The 14,077-nt window shown below is 51.3% G+C and overlaps 1 protein-coding gene across 2 annotated transcripts in view; it reads left to right on the top strand.

The window, feature by feature from the left end:
- Nucleotides 1–869: 869 nt before the first annotated feature.
- IRS2 (insulin receptor substrate 2) overlaps nt 870–14,077 on the top strand; it is a 31,412-nt gene continuing 18,204 nt past the window's right edge. Inside the window, exons 1-2 of one of the 2 annotated variants that reach the window (XM_075057589.1) lie at nt 870–4,825; nt 6,165–11,233. In XM_075057589.1, the coding sequence (XP_074913690.1) occupies nt 1,309–4,825; nt 6,165–6,190 (3,543 nt within the window). In that variant the 5' untranslated portion in view covers nt 870–1,308 and the 3' untranslated portion in view covers nt 6,191–11,233. Of the gene's footprint in view, nt 4,826–6,164; nt 11,234–14,077 lie in introns of those variants that run through there. The other variant, XM_075057590.1, reaches the window with a different exon arrangement.

Below are 14,077 nucleotides of genomic sequence, written 5' to 3'. Positions count from 1 at the left end.
TCCCCCGGCGGGGCCGGGTTCGTTTCCAGCGGAGACGCGGACGCTGCCCTCGTTCACCGCTAAGGCGGAACGCCCGGATAAATTAATTTATTCAATTAAAACCCAGTAACAGTGCGGTCCTCCCTAGGTGGCATCTCCTCGCCGCGGGTAAAGAGCCGCTGCCGGGAGGGGGGAAGCAGCCGGGCCCGCGACTCCTCGAGTCCTTCGGGGGGGGGGCGGAATGGAGGCGGGTGAGGTGGGGGCGGCCACGGGCTGACACACCGGGTGGAGGGGCGGGGGGGGGCAGCTGGGAGCCGCCGTGCGTGCGTGTGCGAGGAGGGCTGACGCACACACGCGTGTGTGTGGGAGTGCGGGAGGGGGGGGCGATGGCGCGCGCACACGCGCGCCCGGAAGCTCCGCTCCCCTCCGGGGGTGAGGGGCCCGCGGCGGGCGGGTCGGCAGCACCTGATGGCGGCGGCGGCGAGCTACGCCGGTGCGCCCCCCCCCTCCCCGCCCCCGGCGTGCCGCCCGCCGGGGCTACGATGTATGGCGAGGGACAGCAGCGGGGGCTCCGTGGCCGCACCGGCTCTCTCCCCGCCGTGCCCGCGGCCCCGGCGCGCTCCGCGCTGTGTGCGCTGAGGCGGGGGGGGGGAGCGGCAGGCGGGTCCCGCCGCGCCTGAGGGGGGCCGGAGGCTGTGGGCGGGAACGCGCCCGCCGCGGAGGGGCGGGAGAGGGGGGGGGCGAGGCTCCCGCCGCCCAACGGCGTCGCGCCGCCTCGCACCCCAGGGCCCGCCCCGCCGTCCCATTGGCGGGCGGAGCCGTCCTTCGCGCGGCGCGGTGGCCAATGCGGGGCGGCGCCGGCGGCGGCCGCGCCCCGCCCCGTCTCGGTGTGTGAGCGTCTCGGTAAGGCGGCGGTCACGTGTTGTTTTGCTCTTTAGTTGGGGCACTCGGTGCGCGATGTGTTACTTACGGCGAAACTCCCGCCGGCGCCGGCAGCAGCCGCGGCGGCACCAGCAGCGGCAGCAGCACCAGCAGCAGCAGCGGCCGGGGAGCGGCAGCGGCGCAGCCGCCGGTACCCGAGCCGGGGAGGACGCCGGGCGGCCGCCGGCAGCGCCCGCTGCCTAGAGGCGACGGCGGAGGACCCCGCTGCGGCTCCGGGCAGCCGCGCTCTCCCCGCGGAGGAATAACTTTATTTTACCCGCTTCCCGCCACCGCCACCCCCCACCCCCCTCCCGCTCTCGGCGGCGCTCGGCCCCCAGCCCCGCTCGGCGGCGGCGGCGGCGGCGGCAGCGAGAGGAGCCGGGCGGCGCTCCCGCCGCGGGGCCGGGGATGGCGAGCCCCGCCGTGCTGGGGCTGCTGCCCCCCCTGAGCTCCCCGCCCGGCCCCAACCTCAACAACAACAACAACAACAACCAGGGCGTGAGGAAGTGCGGGTACCTGCGCAAGCAGAAGCACGGCCACAAGCGCTTCTTCGTGCTGCGGGGCCCGGGCGGCGGGGAGGAGGCGGGGGGCGCCCGGCTGGAGTACTACGAGAGCGAGAAGAAATGGAGGAACAAGTCCGGGGCGCCCAAGCGGGTGATCGCCCTGGACTCCTGCCTCAACATCAACAAGCGGGCGGACGCCAAGCACAAGTACCTCATCGCCCTCTACACCAAGGACGAGTACTTCGCCGTGGCGGCCGAGAACGAGCAGGAGCAGGAGGGCTGGTACCGGGCGTTCACCGACCTGCTCAACGAGGGCAAGGCGGCCTGCCAGGGGTCCCCCCACCGCCACCTCGCCTCCCCCTTCTCCGCCTCCTGCGGCGCGGCCGCCGCCTCCCTGGCCGCCGCCGGCGAGGACCTCAGCTACGGGCTGATCGCCCCGGCCGCCGCTGCCTACCGGGAGGTCTGGCAGGTGACGCTGAAGCCCAAGGGCTTGGGGCAGAGCAAAAACCTCACCGGCGTCCACCGGCTCTGCCTCTCGGCCCGCACCATCGGCTTCGTGCGCCTCAACTGCGAGCTGCCCTCCGTCACGCTGCAGCTGATGAACATCCGCCGCTGCGGCCACTCCGACAGCTTCTTCTTCATCGAGGTGGGGCGCTCGGCGGCCACCGGCCCCGGCGAGCTCTGGATGCAGGCGGACGACTCGGTGGTGGCCCAGAACATCCACGAGACCATCCTGGAGGCCATGAAGGCGCTGAAGGAGCTGTACGCCTTCCGGCCCCGCAGCAAGAGCCAGTCCTCCTCCTCCTCCTCCTCCGGTGGGGCCGCCGGGCCCGGCGGCGGCGCCTCCGCCACCCACCCCATCACCGTGCCCGGCCGCCGGCACCACCACCTGGTCAACCTGCCCCCCAGCCAGACCGGCCTCCTCCGCCGCTCCCGCACCGACAGCCTCGCCGCCGGCGCCGGCAGCAAGTGCACGCCGTGCCGGGTGCGGACGGCCAGCGAGGGCGACGGCTGCCGGGTGGGCTCGGCGGCCGGCAGCCCCATGAGCCCGGGCCCCGTGCGGACCCCCCTCAGCCGCTCGCACACGCTTAGCGGCGGCGGCGGGGGCCGGCAGGCGGGGAAGCTGCTGCCGGTGCTGGCCGGCGGCGGCCTGCAGAGCAGCCGCTCCATGTCCATGCCCGCCTCCCACTCGCCCCCCTCCGCCGCCAGCCCCGTCAGCCTCTCCTCCAGCAGCGGCCTGGGCTCCGAGGCGGCCCCCCCGCATCACCCGCAGCGCCCGTCCAGCGGCAGCGCCTCCGTCTCCGGCTCCCCCAGCGACGCCGGCTTCATGTCCTTCGACGAGTACGGCTCCAGCCCGGGCGGCGACCTGCGGCCCTTCTCCTCCTCCTCCACCGCCAGCAACCGCAGCAACACCCCCGAGTCGGTGGCCGAGACCCCCCCGGTGCGGGACCCCGGGGGCGGCACCGACCTCTACGGCTACATGGCGATGGAGCGGCCCCCGAGCGGCCGCCTCTGCTACCGGCCCTGCCCCGACGCCGCGGCCGACCGGGGCCATCGGAAGCGGACCTACTCCCTGACCACCCCGTGCCGGCAGCGGCCCCCCCCGCCGCAGGTCTCCTCCGCCTCCCTCGACGAGTACACGCTGATGCGCGCCACCTTCGCCGGCAGCGCCGGCCGCCTCTTCCCCTCCTGCCAAGCCGGGGCTTCCCCCAAAGTGACCTACACCCCCTACCCCGAGGACTACGGGGACATCGAGATCGGCTCCCACCGCAGCTCCGGCAGCAGCAGCACCAACCTGGGGCCGCCGGCAGCGGGCGGAGGAGGAGGAGGAGGAGGGGGGGGGGGAGATGACGACGGCTACATGCCCATGACCCCCGGCGTGGCCGCCGCTTTGGGGCAGGGAAGCCGGGGCGGCGATGACTACATGCCCATGAGCCCCACCAGCGTGTCCGCCCCCAAGCAGATCCTGCAGCCCCGGGCGGGGCTGGGTGGGGGGTCCCCCGGGAACAGGAGCGGCTACAAGACCAGCTCGCCCGGGGAGAGCTCCCCCGACGACAGCGGGTACATGCGGATGTGGTGCGGCTCCAGGCTCTCCGTGGAGAGCTCGGACGGGAGGCTGAGCTGCGGCGACTACATCAATATGTCCCCTCGGGACCCCCAGCACGGGCCCCAGGCTCCCTCCCTCACCCCCCCGGACTTCTTCTTCGCCCCTTCGGGGCACGGGCCCGGCGAGCCCCCCAAGCCCGGCTGCTATTCGTACAGCTCCTTACCCCGCTCCTACAAGAGCCAGGGCCCGGCGAAGGACAGCGACCAGTACGTCTTCATGAACTCCCCGGGGAGGACGATCCCGGAGGAGGCGGTGTGCGGAGCGGGCCGGTCGCCCGCCGGCACCTTCGCCCCCTCCAGCCACACGGTGCCTTCGCCCCTGCGGCACAGCCGGACCGAGAGCTTCCTGAGCCAGCGGTGCCAGCGGGCGGCCCGGCCCAGCCGCCTCTCTCTGGAGACCTTGCGGACGATGCTGCCCAGCATGAACGAGCACCCTCTGCCGCCCGAGCCCAAGAGCCCCGGCGAGTACATCAACATCGACTTCGGGGATGCCGCCGTCTACTCGCCCCCCTCGCTGCCCGCCGACAGCCCGGCCTCCTCCCTGGGCTCGGGCACGGGGCAGAGGCGCTCCCCTCTCTCCGACTACATGAACATCGACTTCGGGTCGCACTCGCCCTCCCAGTCGGGCACGGTCTCGGTGGGCTCCCTGGAAGCGCTCTCGCCGGGCTCTTCCTCCAGCACCAGCCAGCCCGAGGGGCGCTACCTGAAGGCGGCCGTGGGGGTGGCCTGTTCGTCCAGCCCGTCCGACGGCGGGGATTACACCGAGATGACCTTTGGCATGGCCACCACCCCACCCCAACCCATCGTTCAGAAGCCAGAAAGTGCCCGCGTCGACAGCCCCACGGCTGGGGTGAAGAGGCTCACCCTCTCCGGGGTGGAGGCTTTCATCCTCTCCAGCCCTCCCCCGGACCCCAACCGGGGGGCCAAGGTCATCCGGGCGGATCCCCAGGGGCGCAGGAGGCACAGCTCGGAAACCTTCTCCTCCACCACCACTGTGACCCCCGTGTCCCCCTCCTTCGCACACAACCCCAAACGGCACAACTCGGCCTCGGTGGAGAACGTGTCCCTCAGGAAAAGCGAAGGCCTGGAGGAGGAGCAGGGTAGCAGCCCCATGTGCCGGGAGACCTCGGCTGGCTTCCAGAACGGCCTCAACTACATCGCCATCGACGTGGTGGACGGGACCCTGGCGAACTGTGACAAAGCCAGGTCGAGAGCCAGGCACGTCCTGAACGGCGGCGTCAACGGCGTGGAGATGAGCGCCTATGCCAGCATAGACTTTCTGTCTCACAACCTGAAAGAAGCGAGTGCTGTGAAAGGTGAGTAGCTACGTCTGAGAGTGCCTGTGCCACCGCGTGTTTGTGCTTGGTGTTTGTTCCTCGCCGCGGGGTTGTGTGGTGTGGGGTAGGGCCCTGTCCCTCCTCGCTTTCTTAAAGATTTCTTTTCCCCCCCCGACACATCCTGGAATAAACGGTCATGGAGGAACTCGCTGGCTCTTTGTGTGAGAAAAAGTTCAATTTCGGGATATTTCTTCACGTTTGAATTCTGTGCTATTATTACGAGTGTATACTTCTGGGTACCCCAACAGAAGCTAATGTTTACACGGTTGCTATGTTTGGGCTGTATTTCAGAGTTTTCTTATGTAAGATTTTGGAAAGTGTTTGGAAAATGTGACCAAAATAGTTTATGTTAATGCAGCTTCTAAATGCTATTTAAAAATGTAAAACGATGGAGTTAAAAAACAGGGTTGTTGGACTGAGGACATCAGATTACAAAAAAAAATCCTTGGCTCTCTGGCTGGGAAGGTCAATCCTACTAAAATGAGAAGGATAAATTTAATATCTTGGTTTTGAAATATCTTATCTCTCGCAAAAGTTTTAACAGTAAATCATGGTGAGCATGGAATGTGAATTTAAAAAAAATAATAATTATTTCCAGAATTCACTATAGGCATGAGCTGTTGCATGTTGTAGCGCACATTTCATTTCAAGGCCCACCCTATGGTGGTGCCTAACTGTGTTCCAGCTGGCAGCTCAGTCCCAGCCCGAATGACCGGTTGGTTGCCTTGCTTTTATACAGATTGCAAATGCTGGGTGTTCAAAGACAACAGCAAACCGAAGAAATCTGAAACTTGGGGTGAGAGAGAATTTGGGATTTGATTATGTAGCTGTTCCTTTGTTGAGGTGCTAGTTTTGCTGTTTTTAAAAAAAAAACAAAAACAAAACAAAGAAATGCACCCCCACCTCCACCCCACCCCCCAAAATAGCAGCCTGCCTCCTCTTAGCGAGTGAGAATTTGTACACAACTGCGGGCTGGTTGAGGAGGGCGCAGAACAGCCAGTCTGTCAGGGATGAAAAGTTAATGATGAGACACCGCAGGGCTTCTCTTTGCTCTTGAATTTATGCAAGACACGGTATTTTAAACCCATATGCATGTATAGCTGTAATATGTGTTTATGGGTCTAGCTCGGTAAAATGACATACCTCGTAAAAGCAGTTGCTTGGAGGTGAATAGGTATTGCTTCTGTATTCACAGTGCTGATAGAGGTCATCAACAGTAAGCAAACAGCAAGAGTTTGTGAGAGCCACTTGCAGTTTTTTTCGTTTTTTCTTAGTAGCTAGTTGATTTTGAAGAAGAAAATATTTTCTCTTTTGATAGGAAGTACAGGAAGATGGAAAAGATGAGAGATTCACCGTTTGCGGAGCAAGCTTTGAACCTAATTAAGACGAGAGGATTGTTGAATGAAATGTCAGAGTTTGAAAGGATGAACGCTTATTCTGAATGACTGGAAGGGCTGAGGGCAGCGTGTTACTTGTCTGTTGCTTTTAGTTTTGCTGGGGTCGTGTTCAGGATCCCTGTGGCTCGACCTGGAGGGGTGCGGGTGCTGCAGTTACCGCTCTCCGTGTCCAGCCTTGGTCCCGGGCACCAACAAACTATCGCGCCCCTTGCTTTGCAGAGTGACTTTTCACAGAAACGATGAGTTTTTCTTGAGCCACCTACAGCCCCAGCTGCAAACCAAGCCCCGTGTTGGGAAAGAGCTATTTCCACAGCATTCCCCAAAGTGCTGACCCTAAGGGGGGGGGGGGGTGGGGGGGTGGCACCGAGAAAACCGGGAGTGGGTGGGAGCACGGTCACCATCCAGGTGAAAAGCAGGAATGAAAGAGCCGGTCGGTCAGAGAAGCAGGGGGAACCGACTGCTGTCCTTGCCATCGGGTAAACAAAAGGAGAGGGCGGTGAGCATCGCCGCGTTCACTGGGTGCACGGCGGCGTGCAGAGGAGAGGGTTCAGTTCTGCTGCACATTTGCCCAAAGGGAGGTTCTAGGCTTGCCTTATTTCAGTATTTAATCTGCATGCGTATTTGTTTTTCCTCTCTCCCGTAAGCTTTTAAACGCAGACCCCGTGGAGAAGTGGTGCGGGGAGGCTGGCTGAGGTTTGCTCTGGCTGTAGGAGGCAAGGCTGGCTGTCTTCCCCGCTTCCCCGAGGAGCGTGCACGCCTGCTGGGTGATGGGGCTCGGGGATTAATGCGGCCGGTGTCAGGCCCAGGCGGTAAGGAGAAGCCTCACACGAGCACCAGTGTGCAGGGCTAGGTACCAAAATCGGGGTTTCGGGTTAATTGCACTTGTGGCAGGCAAACTGAAGCAGTCGTAGCGTGGGGAAGGAGGCATGTGTCACAAAGGACTTTACCGGTGTAAGTCGAATCAGGTCATTAACTTTTGCAAATTTCCTAGTTTCTCTTTTGGTTTTCATTGGGATTTCACACTGAAGTTTGTTTACAGAAGGACCTCTGCCACTGTCTAAAAAGATCACCAAGTATTGTGCCAGTGTATTTGAATTGCAGGCATTGTGATTTGGGAGCCTACTAAGAATTTCATCTTTTACAGAGAAACACTTATGCAATTTAAAGAAAACTGTATTTTGAGCATAAGCAAGATTATTTTGACACAGTAGTAATTCAGGTAGATTTGAGAGAATCTAATTTTGTAAAAATTAATGGTTTGCACAAGAGATAGCTTATATATGATCCGCATTGTTTACTTAGCTGTTTGCACTTTTTTCAAATTTTGTTTTTAACTATATTAGCAAAGTGAGAAGCTTAACTTCTTCAAAGCTTCTTCAAAAACCAAGAGAGGTTTCTAGCAATTTTAAGACAATGGAGAATCCACATATATTTAATATTTAGAACAGGAGAATCTCAGAGATACAGGGTATGCCAATGAGCTCCTTGTAATTACCTTCTCAGTAAGTTAATATTTCGATTTGTGTAAAATACATGTAAAAAACCAGTTTGAATTCTTCCTGATGGTCTGTAGCAGTAGATGTGTTTTCGCGTGGATAAGTGTTTTAAGTGAAATTACTTGTATCATTTAAAGGTGGCTGGTTTTCACGTGTAGCTTGTCTCTCTGCTATCAGTAACTTGCCCCTGCTGTAGGGAGTGCTGTGCTTGCGGAGATCCCTGTCCATATTACCCTGTCGTGGCAAGAGCAAGCAAGCGCATCCACAACTGCTGTCAAAACAGCAAAATTAAAAGGTTGCTCGAAATTACCGGTTTGTTTAGTTTTACTGTGTTCTGAAAGTGTGCAAATATTTAAGAATTGGAGAAACACTTGCCTTCATCTGATGTGTAAATAAAATAATACTGTTACTGGTTGGTTAAAACTTGTTACTTGCTGATAATTAGCCTTTGTTCTTAAATTATGACCGCTTTTTTGCTTAAAAACTTATGAACTGTGTGTGGTTTTCATTATGGAGACATTTACACTCATTTCTCTCGTATAGTGTAAACTACTTATTCCAGTGTATTTATGACAGATTACACCCAATAACGATGTGACTCTTTATGGTGGATCTTAGTTCTATTGAAGTCAGATGGGAGTTTTCTCTCTATTTTGGTGGGGTTAAGATTTTACGCTTTGTGTGTAATCATGGAATTCTTAAGTAAAATTCCTGTTACATTTAGTGGGTGTGTAATAAGGAATTTTGCTTAATTGAAAACACCAGACTTGGGTGGGTTATCTTTAATTTTGTTTTCTTTTCCATTAACAAATGCTCTGTAACTTGTAAATGTTTCTAGTAGTTGGTCTAGTTTCCTAAAATTGAACAGATACTATGTGTAATGGTGCAAAAAAAACCTGAGGGTGGTTTTCCTCCTGTGTTAGTTTCTTTTGTCTTGTTTTATTAAAAGAAATCATCTGTAATGCATCTAGTTGAGATCGTAATAAGGTGATTTTTTATAATAATGACCCCCCCAGCCTTGTCAATTAGCTCTTACTTTTGTGAGGGTTTTATGATTGCACCTAAACAATAAAAAGCCTATCTTAAGAAATCTCTTCCTGTGTCTTTCTAATGACATTTTAGATAATTCAAGAAATAACCCTTGTTTTCCTTTTTCTTTGGGATTACTTTGCACGATGAATTATATTAAGGTTTTTTTCCTTCCCTCTCTAATATGCCAACTGCCATAAAGTTTTGGTTCTCAGAGCAGCATGAGAATGTTTAATTGTATCTTTTACAAAACTTGTATTAATTTTAAAATAACTTCTGGAAAGTATTAAAAGAAGTATATGTGGTGTTACAAATCTATACATCTTCTGAAGTCTGTTTTTGAATAAATTAGCTGTAGTAGTTTCTTTTACTGATAAGTTCTGTGAGAACATGACAATTAACAGCAGGAAGAACTGAACTACTTTTAATAACCTTACATAGTTTGATTATTTTTTTTAACCTCTTACGCTTAGAATTAAAAATCTGAGGTGATTATTACTAGGTGATTTTTATTATTAAAAATCATTTCACAGCTGTCTAAACGAAAATGGTTAGGTCTGCACCTAGCAGTGCCACTTGTGAAACACAAGATGTAAACTGAGGTTATCTAAGATTAAATGAAGCCTTTGATATTTTAAATTATGTTGATTATACGGATGTCAGCTTTTTACAAGCAAATAGAATATTAAAATGTGTAACATCTATTAGACTCTTATTTTGCTTTATACTTTAAATTATGTTTAGCTATACTGCTTATAGAAAGAATGTCATGGTTACTTTGAGTCATTTAAGATAAATTGTTATAGACCAAGCTGAATGGTGGGTTTGTTCTAAAATGAACCAGTACAGTCATTGCTCAAGGCAGAGGAAATGCTTAGGTTGATGATTGCTTCTGATTACTTGATTTCTTTCAAGATAGCTACAGAGACTAACGTTCGCTTGTAAGTAAAATGGATAAAGGAATGTTTGAACAGAAAGAGCATTAGGACATGTTTTATATGGTGGTGGTGGTGGTTTGTTTTTTTTTTTAATAAGGAGAGAATAACATGGGTTTCTTTACACTTGATTTACTATTATTTTTAAATAGCATTAATTACACTGGAATGCTGAAGTGGTTTAAAAGTTGAAACACAGCAAGCATCCACAGAAGCATTAAGCTAGAGTTAGCGTATGTAGCCTAACTTTCCTCCCTATTCAGCAGTTAAAGGGCAACATAAGTACATCCAGGTATTTTCTGTTTCTATCAGATTTTCTCTAAGGCACCATTAATATGTTTCTTTTTAAAGTAATAAACACATAAAGAAATGGCTGTATCTGGGGTCTTTTTTTCCCAATTTGTTGAGGTACAGTGTGCTTTTGTGTACTGGTCATCCATATGTTTTCTCTTTGTGTCTAGGTATGTTGTGTATTAGTCATGATATACTTCAGCAGAGTTTGTGGAAGTTCGAACGTTGTGTTGGCGCAGTGTGTGTAACAGCAATTTGAAGTCCATATAGCAACTGATTTGATAAATCAGGGTGTGCAATTATGAGGGTTTCACAACTCCTCTGTTTTTTGTTGTAGTTTCTTACAATGTTTGCTTAGAAGCCATCTGTGTATACATGGAAATCTGTTGCATCCTTTGAGTTTTTAGGAAGCGGTGTAGTGACCCCAGAGTTCAGATGTGTTTTGTTTGTGTGTCTGTTGTCTGGCATGTAGTTATTTTTAAAGTTTTTGTGCGTATGGATGTAGGGGGTCAAGAGCAGCAGCCTTGAAAAGCCAAGTTCAGCTGAGTAGTCCCCTTGCTGCCGGTTGTTGAAAAGGCTGGTTTTCCTCCTGCGGCCTTTCAAAAGGAAAACTTTTCTTGGTTTGTTTTTGTTTTTTTTTTTTTACACTTGTGTTTGTCTCAGCTGCCTTTAGCCATCCAGCACGTGGGCATCTTGGGTCAGTCAGTCCGTCAGGCGCTCTCGAGAACCAGCAGCAGTGAACAGAGCCAGCAAGGGCAACTGCTCCCACCACCTCTTTGAAATGCAAGTTATAAAGTAGCATGGATTTTCACCTGTGTCTCTGTCAGCTGTAGAGGAAACCAGGATTACTGGTTTGGATTGCATTTGCAGTTTCCACACTAATTTAGGTAGGATGAATCCCTTAGTTGTAGGGTCGTAAGTGTTTGTATTTAAAGCAAGGTTTTAAGGCTTAGGTATTATAAGCCTGATCCAAACCACAGAGAAATCAATGTAAAGATTGCTTACATCTTTACAGAGGCTCACCTAGAAAACACACTTCATGGAGTGTTAAAGTGCTAACACATACAGTAACATTTGAGGCTCGCTCAAAGGCAGCAGTAGTGTGTAATCTCCTCTGTGTGGCCAGTTAGACAGTAAGGAATAACTTTCCTGAAGAATAAGTGTGATCGCAGCAACTAGTCTGGTAAGTGTGTGCACATTTGCATGGAGGTGTGCTATTGCTTGGTAGCTGAGGTGAAAAATGGGTCACTAAACTAGAACTGTATAGGAAAGATGTTCAATCTGATCATGAGAAATCCCTTTGCAAATCGATTTACAAGACCAAAGACAATACTCAGAGTTCTGTTACTGTCCAGGTTTTTTTTACTCTGAAAAAAATTTTTCAGAGGAGATGTTCTCAATTTTTTACCAGTGATGATGGGCCAAAATTGTGTATAGGTGTATCAAAAATAGTAGTTAAAAAAATGCAGTTCTTGTGCACAGTGAAGGGCAACACACTCTGGAAAGAGGTACATTACAAATTAACAGTGGGGAAATACTTTCCAAAACAAACATCTTTGATACTAGGGTGGTTTTTTGTTTGTTTTCAAATCCAGATTTGCCTGTCTCGGTTAAATAAAAGTTATTTTAGAGTGTGTTTTTTATCTCAGCAAATCAATCGCAGAAATAGTTAAGAGTGAAAAAAACCCAACCCAAGCCCCAGACCTAAGCCCCCACCTCCGATAGTAACATCTACATTGCAGAAGAGTAATGCCATAGCTTGATTCCATAGATTAGGAAGGATTCAGGGGTTTGTTTACATTATTTGTCAATCTCTTCAGCATCCTAGAGGAGAACGCTTCCTTCCTGGCAGATGGCAGCCCCAGGGCCATGCACCTGCCATTACAAGCACTGCGCACTGGTAATCTACCCCAGCATCGCTGTTGACAAGAGGCTAATGATTGGAGACTGTCTGCCTGACAGCCTAAACAAAATGGGAACATATTTTTGTCCTTCAGCGAGGGTCTGAGAGATCTTCGGAAGGAGAGTCAGGATGGTATACTGAAGAATTATCATGGAATTTGATTTAGAACTCTTTGGCAGTGTTTGCAGTGCGAGCCGCTTTTAAGGTAATGATGCTGCAGAAAGCGAACAACGTCTCAAAGAAGGGATTTTCTGTTTCTCTGGCGGAGCGATAGCCAACTTTATATAAATAGCTCTGTATCAACGGGAGGAAGGCTTGCGTGATTGAGCTGGCCGTGCCGCGGTCCTCTGCGGCAGAGTCTGCCCTCGCTGGAAGCGGGGGGTCGGATGTACTCGCGCAGGGCTCTGTCCTCCGCTGGTAAATGGGGCCAAAGCGGTGTCAGAAAGTCAGGGTATCTCTTTAATTGTTCAAGTGGTGTGGTTGGTGCTTGTGTAATGCATTCCCATTTTGATTGTTCGGTTTGTAATGTTATATGTTTTTATCATGTCATTAGACCAGGATCTCTTATTTTATTTTTTGTTCATTTCTCTTATGCATTTATGCGTGTTTGCTTTTCTTCTTTGAAATGAGTGTGGGCGACGTTTCTAGGGGATGCTACCCAAGGCGAGGGTATCTTTGAAGTAGGCCAGGATGTTCTTTGCTAAATTTAAAAACTACCCAAATATTACCCAGAGTTTGTAGAGTATTAAGCAGGATTACATGACGCACGGATTAGACATTGTTGAGCAGCTTGTTTTTGTTTGAAGGGGTCAGAAATGGAGGCGCTGGGGCTTTAGTGTGACGCCAAAATAGCAAACTTGCTGATACCAGAAACAGCAGAAGTTTCTTAGAAACAGTAGAGCACAGTGGAGAATTTTCCAAGCTTTTCCAGGTGATGCTCTAGTAAAATCTGTTTGATATATGCTGTGATGATAAGCATAAGGTATGAAACTCATTGTTCCATTGGGTCTCAATTTCCAAGCGTGTTTCACAGATATTGTAAAGTAGGCTGAGAGCAACACTGTCCGTGCCGCTTGAGGCAGAGGACTTTGCTTCTCTTCAGTCAAAGGCAAATCAATAAATCATTCCAGTAACAGTGGGAAAATCATGTCAATGAAATAAGATCTAAGCAGTTTTAGATTTACCTCTTGCGTTGTGTCCTCCCAGGCAGTATATTATTTAAAAACAGTTTTTAAGACAGTCCTCATGTCCAATTTAACCCCTCATTAAATTGGGTAGCATTGTCAAACTAATGCACGGAATGAGAATTTGGAAGATTCCTGCCCCCCCGCCACCGCCCCTTCGGATCTAGGCTTTTGCTGACCAGAAGTCACAAGATTGATTGACTAAGACGTCTGACAGTCTTTTGGGGGGAGAGTGAGGCTTAACTCTTACGTAGGAGACAGTAGTGTTGAATAGTTACTCAAGAATAAGAAAACAATAATGGTGTGCTGGCTTAGTCTGCCTTTGCTGATGGGGATAACTGAGGCTATAGAAAGTTATTTGCAATAACCGCTAATGCTACATTTTGGCATTATTTAAAAGAAATAAGAATAGAATTAATGAATGGATGCAAACCCTGTGAGTTTTCTAGTCAATGCAAAACCCCTTTACATCACCAAGTTGACTGCTTCAACAACTGTGGTCTCTCCAGTGCTTGAGCTATTGAGAAGTTGTGGTGTGAATTTCATCTGTAGTCTTTTTACCAGTTTCTCTGATACTGATTTTTTTTTTTTTTTTTCCTTCAGAAACTCCAGTGAGTGGTTTTAATTTACTTTAAAAGGCAGACCAAATGTCAGGTGACATGTCTAACCAAAATTTTCACTGATACCTAAAAAAAGACTTCTTGTGAGGGAGTTAGGAGATTTGGATCTGTAAGGTGGAGGTAAAATTCTTCTGTAAGGCAGTTGCACTTGGCTGTGTTGTAACATCATTCGTTTTTACAACGTAAACATTTGGAAAAGTTTACAGGGGGTTGGACTTGTATATTTTACAACAGATTTCAGTCCCGAGCAATTATGTCTGCCAAAATTAATGAAATACAAGTATAATAGTACTGTCTCTTTAGCATAACAAAAAGTTGTGTGTTTGTTGTACTAATCTTGTACAGAAACTATTGATAAAGATTTGTGATGGTGATT

The sequence above is a fragment of the Buteo buteo genome, chromosome 25, assembly GCF_964188355.1.
Source record: "Buteo buteo chromosome 25, bButBut1.hap1.1, whole genome shotgun sequence".
Taxonomy (NCBI): domain Eukaryota; kingdom Metazoa; phylum Chordata; class Aves; order Accipitriformes; family Accipitridae; genus Buteo; species Buteo buteo.
Note: the sequence above shows the minus strand (reverse complement) of the source record. Positions and strands in the feature narration are given on the sequence as shown.